Below are 16,655 nucleotides of genomic sequence, written 5' to 3' on the forward strand. Positions count from 1 at the left end.
TCTTAAAACAAACGCACCCTTCTCAGAACGTGTTGGGCTGGGGCGGTGTTTGTGATGTGTCTTTTTTCCCGGGAATATTTGGGCCGCGTGAGATTCCGTTTCACTGCCTCCTAAAACGGATGGCCACGTCCAAAACATTTTTCTCTTTACTGCAGTTTCTTTCTCAGTTAAAAACAAATCTGTAATCACAAAACATTGTCTGCTCATTAAGATGCTATTCTATACAAATGCATTGTAATTTTGGCCAACTGTGCAATAATTACAGCAGCTTGCTGCTGTCCAGTAGATGTTGAGGTATTTTACAGTATAAGTCAAATCCTTTATTTAAACAGTCTATGGAATAAACTACTCTCCACAAACATTTTAACCTTAAAATACCTAACTAATAAGTATTTTAATAATAAGGTGATGAACGCACAGAACATGTAGATAATTCTTCTTTGGGTTTAAATCTCCGAAATGTGCTAAACGTGGCTGGTTATTATCACATTTTAATTTTGGTATGAAATGCTATAATTCACTCCATATTTTTTATTTTGCATGAACGTGATCAAAAATGATAGTAAAATGGTTGAGAAAGACACATATACATCAGTACTGACAAAAAGAGACCAAATACCAACACCTCAAATTTAATAATCATTATTTATGACATGTTCACTCATTCATCAAATATAACATAGCCCCTTTCAAACCTTGCATTTTAATATAAGTAACAAAACAAAAATAATAATATATATACAGTATCAAAACAACAGTAGAACTCCTTTTTCTTGAAATAAAACAAAAGAATCAAAGGAAACAAATTAAATATATTTGCAAAGTTTTAGTGCATCAAATAAATAAATATCATAAATGACTTTTCACTCATTGGTATCAAAGGGGTTTTAAAAACGTGTATCTGTGTGAGTGATTCACAGTTATAAATGTTTATGTTCTTGTACAGTAATCCAAAATTCATTTCCCATGAAAACAAGCTTACAATAAGAAGCCTTTTTGCTCCTATTTGGCCGTTGACGTAGAAATGATTTGAGTGGGTCTTTTTATGTGAGATTTCTTGTGACATATAATTATTTTCACAATTATTAAAAGGAAAACATTCATCTGTAGACATTCAAATAAAAGCAATCTTTACAACAATTGTTCCAGGCAGGTTAAGGCTTATTTTAAGGGTGTGGGAATGTAATCCATAAAGAAATATTTAGTCAATGTATGTCAGGAGCTTCTATTCAAGGCAGAAATGTTTCATTTAGAGCAAATTAATAAATTGACAGAAATATTATACTAATTAAATTAACTATTGTATGAATCCATTAATCATTTCAGATATGTTCCCAAAGTGAAGCATTTCCAATATTCTCGTACTATAGCCTATCAATTGAGAGTTCCTGCTTTTCTTTGTCTTATATGAATGTACTGTAAACTCAGATTTTTATCATTTTAATTGACCAAGACAGCTGAAGTTTTCACATGTATCTTTTTACCCTTTCATAGACTAAATGCTTATCTACTAATTGATTAACTAGTTAATTAGTGTTTTCTTTTTTCACATTCAATGTTGTCTTTGTCAGGTAATAGGAACTTTAAAAAAACTTCAGTTTTGAAGCCATTACAGTTAAAGGAGTGTTGTTATGTACCATGATGAAGTTAGTGTTCACTTGATATTTAATTTGTTCACTAGGTATTAGAAGAAAGACAGCTGTAAAAAAAAAATGTGTTTAGAAATAGAGGGACAACAGAGATAAATGGACATTTTTAGACAATTGTTCCTAATTAAAATGTATATGGGAAGGCTTGATGTCAGGAATGATCCAAACAGAGGCCGGTTCCCACATTTTTATAGTATTTAAAGAAAAACAAGGCTTCAAAATAAAATCCCCAGCAGCACGATTGACGTTTCTCTACAGGAGAAAAAATGATGCGTAAAGTTGTTGCTTCAAAAGAAAAAAAGCCGTCCAAAATGAGGAGTGTCAAAACAAGATTATTTTGAAAGGCTTCCTAATAAAAGCCATCCTCCCAGGGCGCAGCTTCCAAAGTAAGGCGCTCCAGAGGAGGAATAGTAAAGAGATGTTTAGTTGGTGTTGTTTGTTTCACATGGCAGGAGCAAGATTTCTACATCCCATCTCAGAATCTCAGTCATGTGACATGTTGTGGCTTTTTTGCATATGAGGTTGTACCAGACACACTTTCTGCATGTGTCCAAAGGTTCTGTCTGAGCGTGGCTTTCATCCTCCGCAGCTTGTTTGTTCCCTTTGAGGATAAAAGAGACCCCGAGCAGTCTCCCTTCCTGGGGGCTGCCAGCCAGGTGGTGATGTGTTTGTGAATGTGTGTATAGTTATGTGTGTGTGTTTTATTTAAGGACCAAGGTAGCCTCAGAGCCATCTTTCCTCTTCAGATACAGTCCATAGCAGAGATGGTGTTCCCTCCTCAAGAAGGCGTAGAAATAATCTGACACCAGCAGAATCTGAGAATAAAAACAATATTTAGAAATCCTCAGTGTGTTTAAGAATGAACTAAATCATGAATAATTAAACAATGAAAAAACTAAATCAGATACAAGTCTCCCAACATTCAGTATAAGGAGTATTATTTCAAGGAAAAATCAAATATACACCAGTAATTTATAGTAATAATAGAAGAACAAGGACAAGAAGAAAACCAGTTACAACATCTACATGCATCTGTATTCTTCATGGAGCAGCCCAGTTAGCAGCTTAGCACAAAGGCATGAGGAAAAGCTAGCCTGGCTCCACCTTAAGGTTACAAATCCACCTTGCAACAAGCATCTCTAAAGCTCAAACGATTACCATTTTATAACTTGTTTGTTTAAAAGCAACAACTTGCTGTTTGAGTGCTCCCCCCCACACCACCCCCCCCCACACTCCCCCCCTACCTGTGCCACGTTGAACAGCAGTGTGATGGCGTAGTAGAAGTTGGAGTTGGCGCTGCCGGCGTAGATCCAGAGGTGCCAGAGAACCGGGAACAGAGCGGAGCAGGTGAGCAGCACGCAGCACACCAGGAAGATGTTCCTCAGGACTGGACAGGAGCACAAACCACGACAGCTATGGGTTTTACTCCAATCTTAACATTATTTTAGGTCTCATTTCAATGCAAATATGTGTTATTTGGCATATATTATTTCATTGAAGTGAAGAAGTGAAAGCAGTGGTTTGTTTATTCAAACATAAAAAGTTACATAAATATTCTCTCCTTAAAATCCAATTAATCATCGTGATAAATAAATTGTGATCTCAATGTTGATTAAAACTATTAATAACATCAAGATTATGACGACATGTCTGCTGGTGCTTTGTATATTTTCACTTTGTGTACTGAGCATTTTTTACTTTGGATTGATTCCATTTGATCTCATTTCAGGTTGCAGCTTGAGTGTGCTCCGTGCAGCGGTGTTATTTAGGCTAAAAGTATTGGATCAGAGTATCGGATTAGAATCAGGGCCAGAAAAACTTTATCCAAATATTTCTAGTTTCTAGTTAAGCGTTAGCATGTTAACTTTAATCTAATAAAGATGAAAACCAGGCGGTGAAAAGAAGTGAGCACTAGCTGAAGAAGTAATGTATCCATTGACTCACATCTGTGCAGGTGACTCCACACAGGCAGGAAGGCCATGTAGAGAGCGATGTCTCCCACAGTGGGGTAGGACTTAAAGATGGAGATCACAGCCAACTGCATAAAGATCAGAAACACTGGATGCTCCCTGTGACCAAGACACACATTTCAGAGGATTTAAGTTAACGATAACAATTGAAAAAGACAAACTGCAGTGCTTTATTAACTTGTAAAGGACGGAGGACTTACTTGAGTTTGATGGACAGAGGGATGGTGTAGAAGAAAACATTGATCTGAAAGACGCAGAGGAAGAAGAGGCGGAAGTGTTCAAACATCTCGGCGAAGAAATACCAGAAGAGGCCGATGTTGGGGGTCAGGTCAGGAACTGAGAGGCTGGAGGGAGGGGGAACACATGGTCAGATAATACAAACATCTGCCTACAAGACTTGTGATGCCTACTATGTACTAAGAGGGACATTTAACAGTCAAATAATCCACTTTCTTTTCTCAGAAGAAGTAACAGAGCTCAAATAAATGTCATTCTCAGACAATAAGTTAGTTTGAAGACTCTCTTCAGTCTTGCTTTACAAAGTATTTCAGTTTCTGTGCATCATATAAACAATTGTATGTCTTGTTCATGTTAATAGCGACTCACATGAAGCCGTAGACGGACGGCAGGAAGTCCCAGGAGCCGAGCAGGAAGAAGGAGAGGCAGACGATGACGAAGAGGCTGCCCAGGTACATGAAGGCGTACTGAACGATGAACCACCAGAAGCTGGCACGCCTGAAGTTCACCGGGATGTACTGACGCTGGAGGAGATGCACAGACATGGAAATGTTCATTAAAAAGGCATTGAGAAGTTTGCATTTATTCTTTGAAGGAAAAAAGGGCAAAGACATGATGAGAAGGAAAAGAATGGGGATTTCTTTTTTTGTGTATAGCACTATTCAAAAACATGATTTCAAAGTTTTTCCCAACAGCAAAATAAAATGAATACAATGAGGATAAAATAAAAGCATTAAAAAAATAACATTAACTAAAATACATTATTCAAAAGGATATACAAAGAATAAAACAATATAATTCATTATTAGACATGCACAGGAGGAATGTTATTCTATTAAGCAAAAGAGCCTAAACTAAGTCAAACAAATAGATGGAGGATTAAAACTATAGACATGCAGTCAACAGACCTGCATCAGATAGAGCAGCGCTGAGGCGCACAGAGTGAGAGGATAGATGGACTGGTACGTGGCCAAGGACAGAAATATAGCACTCAGCAACACATTTCCTGTAAAACAAACAGAAAGACACTCGGCATCCTGTCTCGTTTTTTCATTTACATTTCAAGGCTTTATTTATATTTGCACATTAGCTACAGTGTAGATATGGCAATGAAAAACTTAGGTCACAGGCTCCTCCAACAGTGCAACATATATATATAGGACATAGAACAAATAAAACAGATAAAATAGTGCAAGTAAATACAAAAATAAAATAATTGTTACAGCCATTTAAAAGCAGTTCCAATTATCTGTTTATAAATAAAGAAATTACTAAAATAAAACACGGTGATAGCTCCAGTATTGAAATAACCTTTTTTAAATTATTATTTCTTTTTAATAAGATTTTCTTTTCTTTTTTTAAGTAAAAAGGTTGCTGCCTACTCAGGTAGAAATGTTCGTTCTTGATCAAAGATTATACTATTATTTTGTATTCTATGTATGTTGATATTTTGTTAATTTTCTTCTTCTGTAATTTTGAAAAATATAAATTCATTTATTAAATGATTTTCTTTAGGTACTAATGATTGTACTAAACTCTTCAAGCTATTTCTTAGAGACTTTTGAAATGTTTGTGTCCTGTCTGATCCCACTCATTCTTTACCTTTGACTGTGGAGAGGATGAAGAGGGAGAGGACGGCGTTGTTCAGGCCGCAGGTCGACTTGGCCACGCAGGACAGGATGGTGAACGGGTTCAACAGGTAACTATGAGAAGAGACAACACAATCAAAAGAGAAACAGTGAGAGGATAAAACTACATGAGCACTGTTCTGATACTATAGGGAACTAATATGTGGACTAAGAAACTTTGGGGGAATATTGTTGCATTTCCTTCATGACTCTTGAGGTTGCTATCATCCCCAAATCGAATCATTTTCTACAGTCTTAACAAAACGCTTTTTTTTGGAATCTCTTCAAAATAAGTTGAAATCACGCCATAATCATTTAATATGTTTTTCTGTGATGTTGACAATTATGAATAAAAAAAGATCAATACTTCCAGTATCGTGAATCATATTGTACTATCTGTTTGAAAGAGCTAGCTATTTGAAATAAAACTTGAATTAAAAGAGTCAGAACCAATCAGCTTTAAAAGGAAAAGGCGTTTATTGGCATCTAGATGACGGACTGAAAGGTAGGAGAGATAACTCAAGCCGGTTTCATATTTGAATTTTGCTTCATCATCCTTTTAAACATGTGCATTAGTATTCTTCTTAATAGTATATAAAGTTCTGGAGAAAATAATTCTTGAATCTCAACTCTATATGTTTGGCAGACATTCCATTCCACTGTCTGTTGCATTCCAACACAGAGACATGTTGTCAGTAGTTTATAAAATAGAATTAAGATGTTTTAAGTTATACCTATAAATAGTAAAACCAGATAAACTAATAATGCTGCAGTGGTTATTTTTTTCCAGAGCTGAACATGGTTGGCTCCCTCAGCTAATGGGCATCCTTTAAATAAATACAATTTACCAATGACTTGGTCTCACAGCACAAAAGAACGTAAGGCCCCATAACCACCTGATCTGACATGTGACCATCTCTACAGACATAATCTGATATCTGACATATCTGGTGTTTGCTGCTTCGGTAGATGTTTAGTTTGTTAGTTGGTGTGTGGTACTTACAACATAGCGACCTTCAGAGGGATGTAGAACATTTCTTTGGGGCTTCTGATGAGCTCCAGACAGTCGAGGGGATAGCGATCGGCCTCCAAGGCATATTTCTGCTTTCTGAACTGAAACAGCGCATTAAATATGTTAAAGAAAATAAACACCAAACAACATACTGTATATCAAAGTTTCAGTACGATCAATTCATAAATAACAAGCCATGTAGCAGTGAAACAAGATTATATTTGTAACATATCTGTGTTAGTTAGCAGGGCTGACAATGTTGTTGAAATCAATAATTACACATTGGTCAGGGACTGAAGATGGATATAAACTAGCTCAATCTGACACAAATCATCTCTTCTCTTTTTGAGATTCATGTATTTTCATGCATGGTCCTTGTTTAATAAATACATAATAATAATAACATTCAGAAGATAAAATCAGTTTTGACAAACCATACTATTCTTATTTAATTTCACATTAATTCTGTATTCTTTATTATTTTTCTATGTATTTTTGAAGACATTTCAGTTTTCTTACCACTTGCTTGTTGTACTCCTTCACTGTCAGGTAGAGAGCCACAGCGGTGATCACATCTGCCAACTGCAGAGACAGAAAGACAGAATGATCAGCTGTGCTTCTGGAATATAAAACACTCTGCACTCCGAGAGCAAATATCTTCGCCAAGGCCAATGGTGCATTCATGTGCTTCCTGGATTGTCCCGTTAACTTCTGATGTGTTCATGAGCTCTAAGTCTTAAAGTGGAAATAACGTAGACGCTGCTAAGACAATGTGCTTACGTTCATTGCTCAAAAAAACTAAACAATTAATATCTTTGTTGTGTCGACTTTAGGGACAATTTGGATACATTTGCCGACTCAGGAACTGATTTTACAAGTTATTCCAACACAACATGAAAGCAGCAAAAATGCCTCATCTCAGAATGTTAATATTAATTAAACTTAAATAGTATCGGCCCTGTTTTACAGATATGCAAAAAACAAATGGTTTTTTTCTTTGCCCATGCAAAAGATTCCACAAAGTTTCATGGAAATTGAGCAAGGAATTTTTCTGTAATCCTGCTGACAGACAGACAAAATGGACTCAAAACATAACCTCCTTCATGGCGAAGGTAGAATTACCCATGTTTTTTCTTTTCAAATGATTTGAGGCAGAAAGAGCAGTTTAAGTTAAAATATCGTGCTGACTGCTAAAAAAGAAATCACACAAACAAAAAAGCGAAAGAGATAGAAATAGAGGAGAGTTAATTGGTATTCATACTGAGTCCGAAATAGACATTACATTACATTACATGTCACTTGTTAGACACTTTTATCCAAAGTGACTTACATACTCAATACTGTGGGCAATCCCCACAGGAGCAATTTGGGGTGAAGTGTCTCAGGGAGACAACGACATGCTGACTGTAGTGGGGTTTGAACCTGTGCTCCCCTGATCCGAACACCAACGCCCTACCCACTGCGCCACACGCCTCCTTCCTAGACCTTGGAAAAAAATAGATCATTTGTTTTTCACTCACCATAAATGTTATCTCTGCATAGTCCACCAAAAAGTGAAAGAGGTAAATGATGAGTGGGGTCTGAAGAGAAAAAAAAAGGACAGTTAGGACATAGCACAGGCTAGGGTTGACATTTTCACTATTTTATTACATTTTGAAGAGCATACAATTAAACAAGTAAACCAATTTATAAATAAGTATACGTGTGCATCTCTCACCTCATGGAAAACATCTCCAGAGTACGGCGAGACTCCCAAGTCAAGCAGAGCCAAACCTTCAACAACTGCAAACAAACACAACAGAGAAATAAAGCACACCAAAAGACACTTTCCTCGGTCTCTTCTCTCTGATAGAATCAGCTGCACAGCCCTTCTACAGTGATGCAACATCCTGTTACAGATGCCTAATAAACAATTCATGAAGGGACCACCACAGCTGTACAGGCCAAAACGCTAGATATACGTATATGTGCATTTAAACGTAAAAAAAACCAGAACAGATGCCAAAATATTTAAGCAATCCCTTCTTCACATCAAGACAGTCCACATTCCCAGGCTGCATGTTTGTTGATCTGATTATCTTCATCAGATCCATAATGAAGTAGGTTTCTTTAGTGCAATATTTCCTTGGTGAAATATTGCTAAAGTACTGCTGTTCCTTTACTAACAAGATGCCAAATAATGTATACATGCATTCATTTCAAGTAGATAGGACTGATGCTCTCTTCCTAATCTTTAAAAACAATGCACTGATAAACCACAAATAAGAAATCTGCTACTATAGCAAAAATGAGAATGAGGCCTTTAATAATTTGGAGCCCTGGTTTTCAATTAGATTTTTGTATATTCTATTGCTTTTAATTAACCTGCTCTTGCTTTTTGCTGCCTGCTTTTAATCTGTTTTACACTTGATTGCTTGGTGGTATCGCACTTGTTTAGTATGCACTTTGAACTAAACCCCTGTATGTAAGGTGCTATGAATAAAGCACTTTTGTTATTTAAAATATAAATGTTGCATGTAATATCTTATTACAAACTGGGTGCTTCTGGCAGCTTTCATGAATGCACATTGCACACACAGCAAAATCTACAGTAGTTTCCTAAGATCTATATTAACAGACAGACAGTATGAATCCTTTCAAAATGCAAATATTCGAGTGAAGTATACTTTAAAATGAGGAAGGTTTTCCACCTCTCATCTCTTGCTGTTTACTGCACCATCATCTTTGAACCAGTGAATATAATGAAGAATGTCCATTAAAAAGTGGAAGATCACAACGCAGCTCTTATATTCCCCTCAATAACGTCTAAGAGGGGTTTCTGAATATGAACGGGAGATACTGGTTCTTGGTAGCTAAACCGGTTACTGGCTTCACTCAATCACCAGCTAGCAGCGCCGAGGAGAGGAGGCTACCGGAGCGGGGTCTCAGGGAGAGAATTACCCCCCAAAAAGGCGCTAAAGCCCGCTTACCTCTCTTCCAGGCTGTCAGCGGAGATACCACCTCCACTCTTTCCGAAATTAGGTCCGCTAAACTGGATCTGTACAGGGCTGCACGGATAGTAACAGCTACAATCAAAAGTAGTGTCAAAGGAGCCGCCATCTTGACAAGGAAGGAAACCCACTCCGCCCTGCGAGGTGCACGATGGGAAATGAAGTATTTTTGTTTGAAAGAAAAATGAACGGAACTACATTATAAAAATAAAGACTGATAGTAAACATATATATATATTAATAAGTATACACATAATAAGCATCATACATCATATTCACAAATAATAATACGGTATTCTTAATGGATGACTTTTTCTACATTTGAAACCTTCTCGTAGTTAAATAATCACAACATTCATATTCACCAGTAACCTCTGCAGTCGAAGAGCTTGTTACGGCAGGTTTTACAAAGCGGAACGATAAATGCTGAACATGTTTTCAACCCGGGACCCTTTGTGCGTTGGATCAAAACACAAAGCACTGTAAAGTTAGACGGATTCCACCACTGGTTTACCGCTAAGGAGAGCTGCTATTTTATTAAAACACAATTATGAATTTTTAGCAACGAACACGAACACATTAAGAGACCGAGGAATTCCCAGACATTATGAAACCTAACGTTTTTAAAAAGGACTGAATAGAACAATATTCAACAAAATAGCTAACAACTGTTTCCTTACCTTTGTTAAATTATTGTTACACAAAATATATGCAAATCAATTGTAACTGCTATTCAGAATTGAAATATTGTAGACTTTGACGATGATGAGTTCTAGGCCACATGCAGTCAACCATTGGTTTGTGTCCTCAGTTACAGGACTGTGTGTGTGTGTGTGTGTGTGTGTGTGTGTGTGTGTGTGTGTGTGTGTGTCCAGCTGCATAAAGATTTCAGCTCAGTGTAATGTTACATTTGAGTGAAGACTAATCAATCATGTGACTGCTAAAACATCCATTGCATGTGTTTCTGCTGTAAACCACAGTGTAAGAGTAGTTGTTTGTGTCAGACGTGGATGGAGCATTGATCGGTTTGGATAGAGCCATGGATGAGATGGAGCAGACATCTCAACACCATGACGACAACTCATGAACCTTCAGCCTCTCGTGTTCAAGGCGATGGATGAACCTTAACACTTCAATGGACTTGACTGAAATGGCATAATGACTGCTGCTAAAAAGATTTTCATAATTCAATGTAGATTTGAGAGAGGGAGGGGCATGGGGTGGGTGCTGTATGCAGATGCAAAGAAACAATATTTACATGCACACTTCTAAAGATGTAGTGGTAGGGAGAATATTCACCATATTTTGTACTGGCTTGTATTCACTTCTTACAGCTATAGCCTGGTAATCTGGCTTCCCTGTCAGCAGACTAATGGTATGCTGGTTGGCCCTCTGCCTTGGAAGAAAAGTGGAAGAGAGACTTGGCAAAAAGTGTCAAGGAGCAGCGTGGGGGAGGAAGGGAACTGAGGGAGAGGAGGGGGAGGGGGGGGGGTAGGGTCGAAGCTACAGAGTTGAAATCATTTCAGATATAAACATAAAATGGTTAAATATTTGTATTGCCTGTTGCTTTTTGGATTTGACCACCTGACATAAGGACCAATCGATATATATATATATATATATATAAGACAGAGTCAACGAGCAAACACAGAGCAGGAAGCACATCATGATTGGCTCTTCAGTTTGCACACTCAAAGTCATTCGTGCTGCAGAAGAACAGATGAAACGCTGAGAAGCTACCTGACTGAAAAACAAGGCTTCTGACACTTTGTCAAGATATGGTACATACCGACACGTCACGTCCATTGCCAAAAATGGATAGGCAAAGATTTCTCCTCTATACATATTTAAAGCTTTAAAAAAAAAAGTGAGTACAAAGCAGATTCAAGGTAAGGCTTCAGATCTTCTACAAATATTTTAATTGAAAATGATCAAGACAACTACCAACCTTTGAGAAGAAATCCATGCCTACACACAGCAATTTCAACACCTTCTTCATCCAACTTGTTGGCTCGCTTAGGCCACATTTACACGGGAACGTTTGCGTTTATGCACCGTATGCGTTTTCAAAAAAGTCTTCCGTTCACACGCATTAGATTCATTTAACGTGTCTGTTCAGACGAGACCGCTGGAAACGCTGTAGTACATATGCCGGGACTGTAAGTGGCGCTGTAACTTCCGCCACAAAATACACCAAAAGCAGCGAAGAAGACCCCGGAGTATGGTTGCCATGGTTGCCCTTCTGTTTATGCCCCGCGGTGGATTTAGCAACATGTAGTAGTTCATGTAATTCTCCATGTCCACTTGTTGCTGATGGTTGTGGTAGAGGAGCTGTAGATTTTGCACTAACATCTGTAGCATGGTCGAGCTGTAGATTTTGTACTAACATCTGTAGCAGTAGCACTAGCAGTAGCTACTGACAGTAGCTACTGACCATGCTACAGCAGTGAGCAGCAGAGGTGGGGAGAGGCTATCTATCGGGAAATGTTCGTATAGAGGCTACACGGAGCCGTTTGACCCCCCAGAGAGTTCCGTTTGCAGATCTATCCACCTTGGGACCCGTTATCGTTTGCATGGTCCGTTTCTATCGTTTTGTTACGGCCGCGTGTAAATGAAAGGGCTATACGTAAGAGAAACTATGCAGATACAACCTGTTTCGTTCTCGTGTAAATGGTCTCCCTTGCAGCTGTCCAGTGAGATTCCCCACACATTGCTTTTCCTGCAGTCTACCAAAGTAAATCGTTTTTAGAGAATCATTATCAGAAGTTATTTCAAAACACTGGATAGTGGAACCAACTGACGGTATTGTCAAACATATCAACTATTACACACAAGTTTTTTGTGCTCGACTGACAGATTCATCTGGATATGCAACTCCCTGGATAATAACAAACCCGTTTTTGGATAATTGGAAGGCTCCAAATGTGTAATATATTCTGGATTAGAATTTAGCTGTTTTTTCAATCCAGTTTTACAGCAATAATGTTTGTGACAGTTTGACCGCATTGCTAACCTCATCACCCTGTCATCTGGTCTCAACACTTCTATCCCATCTCCAAAAAAATATGAAGGCAACTTTGTTACTACTATTTTAACTTCAATTAGTTATTAAAAAAGGTGAGATACATTTTGCTCTGCTTCATTTAAAACTCACACTTTTGACAGCCCCTCGAACATCCTCCACAAAAGTGGAAACCTCAGAGTCTTGGGCTAAAAACACTCCGTCAAAGAAGCCTGGCTCTTCACTCCTATAAGAAAAGGAATTATAGATAACCACTCTAGTTACAAATTGAACATAGTAATAATAATAATAATTATATTTAAAGAGCATCTTTCAAAACAAGGTTATAAAGTCTAACAAAAATATTTTAGATTCAACAGCTGTAGTTTTAACAGGAAAGAACTATAGCAATCCCAATGTCAAATTAAAATACAAGGACATATATTAAGGACAAGTGCTGTTTCAATGTTAAAAACGTACTGGTTTGTTTTCTGGAACCTGTAAAGTTTCCTATTGCCATCTACTGAAACAGCCAACATTTCAGGGCTACAGGTTGGACAGACATATGGCTCTTTACCCAGAAGTTTATTCTCTTCAAATGTGCAGTACACATACTGCAGAAAGCTTCTCTGAAAAGCATCTGCATTCACCTTGCCAGTCTGAAATAAAAATACATTATATATGTTATCATATTTGTTATCATATCTCGCTCATCCATCCAAAAAAAGGTGTTAGTTAGATCATAGATATAGCTGTAATTTAAACTAGCCTAATATTATAAGTGAATTAAAGTTTAGACCAACATCAGCATTATGAGGGAAAGGTGTGATTCAAATGTTTTGGTATAGGGCATTGATGTTATTCCCTGAGGAGAGCCGGTGCTGAGAGTGCGGGTGGAGGAGTGATGGGGGCCAAGTCTCACACGCTGGGGGCGGTTAGTGAGGAAATCTTTGATCCAGGAACAGGTGGGTGGGGGAAGGCCTAGGTTTGATAGTTTGCAAACTAGAATGTCGGGGATGATTGTGTTGAACGCTGAGCTGTAGTCAATAAAGAGCAATCTGACGTAGCTCCCACGATGCTCCAGGTGGCTCAGTGCAGAGTGGAGAGCTATGGCTATGACGTCCCAGTCCCCAGTTGTCGTGTCACACCCCCTGTAGTTGGTTATGTTCTTAATGCCCTGCCACACCTGCCTAGGGTTGTTGCTTGTGAGGTGGTCCTCAATCCTTTTTTTGTAGTCTGTCTTGGCTTTTGTAATTCCCCTCCTCAGGTCGCCTCGAGCAGCACTGTAGAGAGCTCTGTCCCCTGATCTGAAGGCTGAGTCACGGGCCTTGAGCAGCATGCGGACCCGGCCAGTCATCCAGGGTTTCTGGTTTGGGAAAACCCTGATGCTTTTTACCACAGTGACATTGTTGATACAGTATTTAATGTAGGACAGTACCGTCTCTGTGTTGTTTGCCAGGTCCAGGTGCTGGTGTTCAAATACATCCCACTGGGTGTGTTCAAAGCAGTCCTGAAGCTGAGCAAGTGCATCCTCAGGCCAGATTGTAACAGACTTTCTTGTTGGACTTGTTCTCCGTCTAAGGGGGTTGTATGCCGGGGTCAGTAGCAGGGAGATATGATCTGACAGGCCAGGTGGGGGAGAGGTATGGCTCTGTATGCGTGCTTGATGTTGGAGTACACATGATCAAGAGTGTTTTTCCCTCTGGTCGGACACTTGACATGCTGGTAGAATTTAGGCAGGACAGATTTTAGTTTGGCCTTATTGAAATCTCCTGCAACAATGTGAACGCCACCGGGGTGAGCCTGCTGTTGGTGGTTGATGGGGTTTAGCAGGAGGGAGAGTGGAGTGTTGACGTTAGCTTGTGGTGGTATATACACAGCCGTGACAATCACTACAGTTAGCTCTCTAGGTAGAAAGAACGGGCAGCATTTAACCGACATGAACTCCAGGTCAGGAGAGCAGTGATGGTCAATGATGATGCCGTTATTACACCAGTTGTTATGTACGTACATACAGAGACCCCCCCCTCGGCTCTTACCAGAGTCCTTGTCTCTGTCCCAGCGGAGTAGTGTGCGGCCTGCTCGCTGCACGCTAGCATCTGAGATTTGTGGGTGAAGCCAGGTCTCAGTGATCACAAGTAAACAACAGTCACAAACGTAGGTGTTTCCGGCGAGTTGTAATACCAGATCGTCCGTTTTGTGCACTATGGACCTGGCGTTGGTGAGGTACATACTCGGCAGGGGAGGTTTGTGTGGCTGATTCCTTAGCCTCAACAGGAGACCGGACCGGCAGCCCCGCTTTTGCTTCCTCTCTCTCCGCCGTCTATGCCGCCTGCCTGGCCCGACAACAATCCACGGGGATTCCGGTGATCTCGCTACCTCGTCTGGGATGTTGTGATTGCGGTGGAATTCCCTAAGAATGGGAAGCTTGTGTTGGAAGCCAATATCCAGTAGTTCCTGACGATTGTATCGTATGTTCTCATAAGCGAACACAGTCATATAACATATATAAACACACAGTAAATAGCACAAGACGTGATCTGTCTCTTCAATTTGTGTCAACCACAGACCTTATTTCGAGCTATTTTCCAAAATCCTATGGAGAAATTGCAATTCTTTTTGGCGAAGGAACCGGAAGTGGTAAAATGCTAACTTACTTCCGGATTTTAGGACGCGTCACTGTGGCACTCTATACACACTAATGTTACAATCTGAAGAAGGCCTCTTTACCAAGCTCCAAACTAAGTAAAATATCTCAAAAAGTGTAAAAGATATGAAAAATATAAAACAAGTTGAATAGCTGAATGTCTTGTGATAATTTTAAAGTTGGAATGAAGTCTCGAGCTCTAGTAAAAGAGGATTTGAAGGCTCCTCCCATTGAGTTACATGTTAAAAAAAGTTTAATAAGCTGAATATTTCAAAAAGTATAACATATTTTGAAAAAGTTGAAAGTTTCCCATCATGTGCTGAACAGGCTGAATATTATTAGAGTATAAGAATAAGAAGATTAAAGAAACAGAAGAACTGTAGTGGAATGCTCTAAACCAGTGGTTCTCAACTGGTGGGTCGCGACCCAAAAGTGGGTCGTGGACCCGTTTCGAGTGGGTCGCAGACATGAGTGAAGAAACATGATTGACAGGTCACAGAACAATGGGGGCTATCTACCCTACCCACAATTTAAAGTAATTCACACAGACTATCTCCTCTTTGCTCTTCTCTCTGTGTGGAGCAGCAAGTTCAGCTGTCAGAACTAAGTGAAACACAAACAATGGCATCAAATATTTTAATATGTCGGGTAGCAATAGATTTATTTATTTTCTTAGAGTGTACCAGAATGTGTTGTTTATATGGTAGTATTTCTAAAAATCTCCTGGGGGACAATCCCCCCAGACCCCCCTTCTGGGGTTGGGTTTTCAGCATGTGTGCCTTTTTAATGTTATACAGTTCAGCTTTGATTCCATCATCTCATTAAACCTTTTTTAAAACCATACTTTAGTTCTGTTAAGGGATATATGCACTGTACTTCACTTTAATTAATATTGTATGTTGCAAAGCGTATATATTACAGCACAATTTGTTTTTGAATAGATTTCAGTGGTTCGAAATTTCGGGTCGTGATCTATTGACAAAGGAAAAAGTGGGTCCCTTGGCCGGACCAATTGAGAACCACTGCTCTAAACAGCATTCGCACTAAAGAAGGGACAGTGATGTCATGATAGTATGTGATGACATCACATACTGCGAGCCATTGCAACCATGGTGATCTTCAAAGCCTCGGAATGCGATGACATCACGGACTAAGAGTTGCAGCCTGAGGTGAAGTGAGATTCTTCTTCAGCTTAACAGAAAATACACACAGAAACACCAGCGAAGACTGATTTACCAAACACAGGATCATTTCCTCTCACATAAAGTCACAATGAAGCCTTCCAACGACCGTGAAGCCAGGATTGTTGCCCAGCAGGAGGAGATAGACAGGTACAAAATCAATGAGAAACATCTGATGAACCAGAACGCAGAGCATAAAAGGAAGATCTCTCCCATGGTTACAGATGAGTTTAATCTGAAGAAAGAGAAGAAGAAAGCTGACCTGAAGTGTACTGTCCAAAATCCGACGCGCGCATTACAAATAATGAGAGAGAAACTGCACGAGTCGAAAGTTGAAAAC

The 16,655-nt window shown here is 39.1% G+C and overlaps 2 protein-coding genes across 5 annotated transcripts; both read right to left on the reverse strand.

Annotated features, from left to right (window-relative positions):
• Positions 1-616: 616 nt before the first annotated feature.
• On the reverse strand, positions 617-9,623 carry pigu (phosphatidylinositol glycan anchor biosynthesis, class U). Its single transcript, XM_034149892.1, has 12 exons — positions 9,466-9,623; positions 8,214-8,278; positions 8,017-8,076; positions 7,016-7,078; positions 6,488-6,597; positions 5,459-5,559; positions 4,765-4,862; positions 4,226-4,380; positions 3,820-3,963; positions 3,594-3,718; positions 2,894-3,036; positions 617-2,464 (listed from the first exon to the last, which is right to left on the reverse strand). The coding sequence occupies exons 1-12, from the start codon at positions 9,593-9,595 to the stop codon at positions 2,351-2,353; spliced, it is 1,308 nt and encodes a 435-aa protein (XP_034005783.1). The 5' UTR covers positions 9,596-9,623; the 3' UTR covers positions 617-2,350.
• Positions 9,624-11,279: 1,656 nt separating this feature from the next.
• LOC117497862 lies at positions 11,280-15,097 on the reverse strand. Of its 4 annotated transcripts, XM_034149894.1 has the most exons (4): positions 14,527-15,078; positions 12,968-13,146; positions 12,641-12,734; positions 11,280-11,339 (listed from the first exon to the last, which is right to left on the reverse strand). In XM_034149894.1, exons 1-4 carry the CDS (start codon positions 14,584-14,586, stop codon positions 11,334-11,336), a joined length of 339 nt encoding a protein of 112 aa, XP_034005785.1. In that variant the 5' UTR covers positions 14,587-15,078; the 3' UTR covers positions 11,280-11,333. The 4 variants fall into 4 exon arrangements, 2 of the variants coding, with proteins under 2 accessions (XP_034005785.1, XP_034005784.1); XR_004557486.1 differs by lacking the exon at positions 11,280-11,339 and having other exon boundaries at positions 12,087-12,734; positions 15,058-15,097; XM_034149893.1 differs by lacking the exon at positions 11,280-11,339 and having other exon boundaries at positions 12,087-12,734.
• Positions 15,098-16,655: the final 1,558 nt, after the last annotated feature.

Source organism: Trematomus bernacchii, unplaced genomic scaffold (genome assembly GCF_902827165.1).
Source record: "Trematomus bernacchii unplaced genomic scaffold, fTreBer1.1, whole genome shotgun sequence".
NCBI classification, from domain to species: domain Eukaryota; kingdom Metazoa; phylum Chordata; class Actinopteri; order Perciformes; family Nototheniidae; genus Trematomus; species Trematomus bernacchii.

Bases quoted from the DNA above. Each gene is read 5' to 3' on its own strand.
- pigu (XM_034149892.1), bottom strand. From the start codon at position 9,595: ATGGCGGCTCCTTTGACACTACTTTTGATTGTAGCTGTTACTATCCGT. The intron at 3,719-3,819 runs GTAAGTCCTCCG...TCTTGGTCACAG, and splicing joins CCTCTGTCCATCAAACTCAA to GGAGCATCCAGTGTTTCTGA. The intron at 2,465-2,893 runs GTAGGGGGGGAG...TTTTATTCTCAG, and splicing joins TGCTGTTCAACGTGGCACAG to ATTCTGCTGGTGTCAGATTA.
- LOC117497862 (XM_034149893.1), bottom strand. From the start codon at position 14,586: ATGCTAGCGTGCAGCGAGCAGGCCGCACACTACTCCGCTGGGACAGAG. The intron at 13,147-14,526 runs GTAAGAGCCGAG...TTTTTATTTCAG, and splicing joins GGACAGAGACAAGGACTCTG to ACTGGCAAGGTGAATGCAGA. The intron at 12,735-12,967 runs GTACGTTTTTAA...CTTTTCTTATAG, and splicing joins AGGTTCCAGAAAACAAACCA to GAGTGAAGAGCCAGGCTTCT.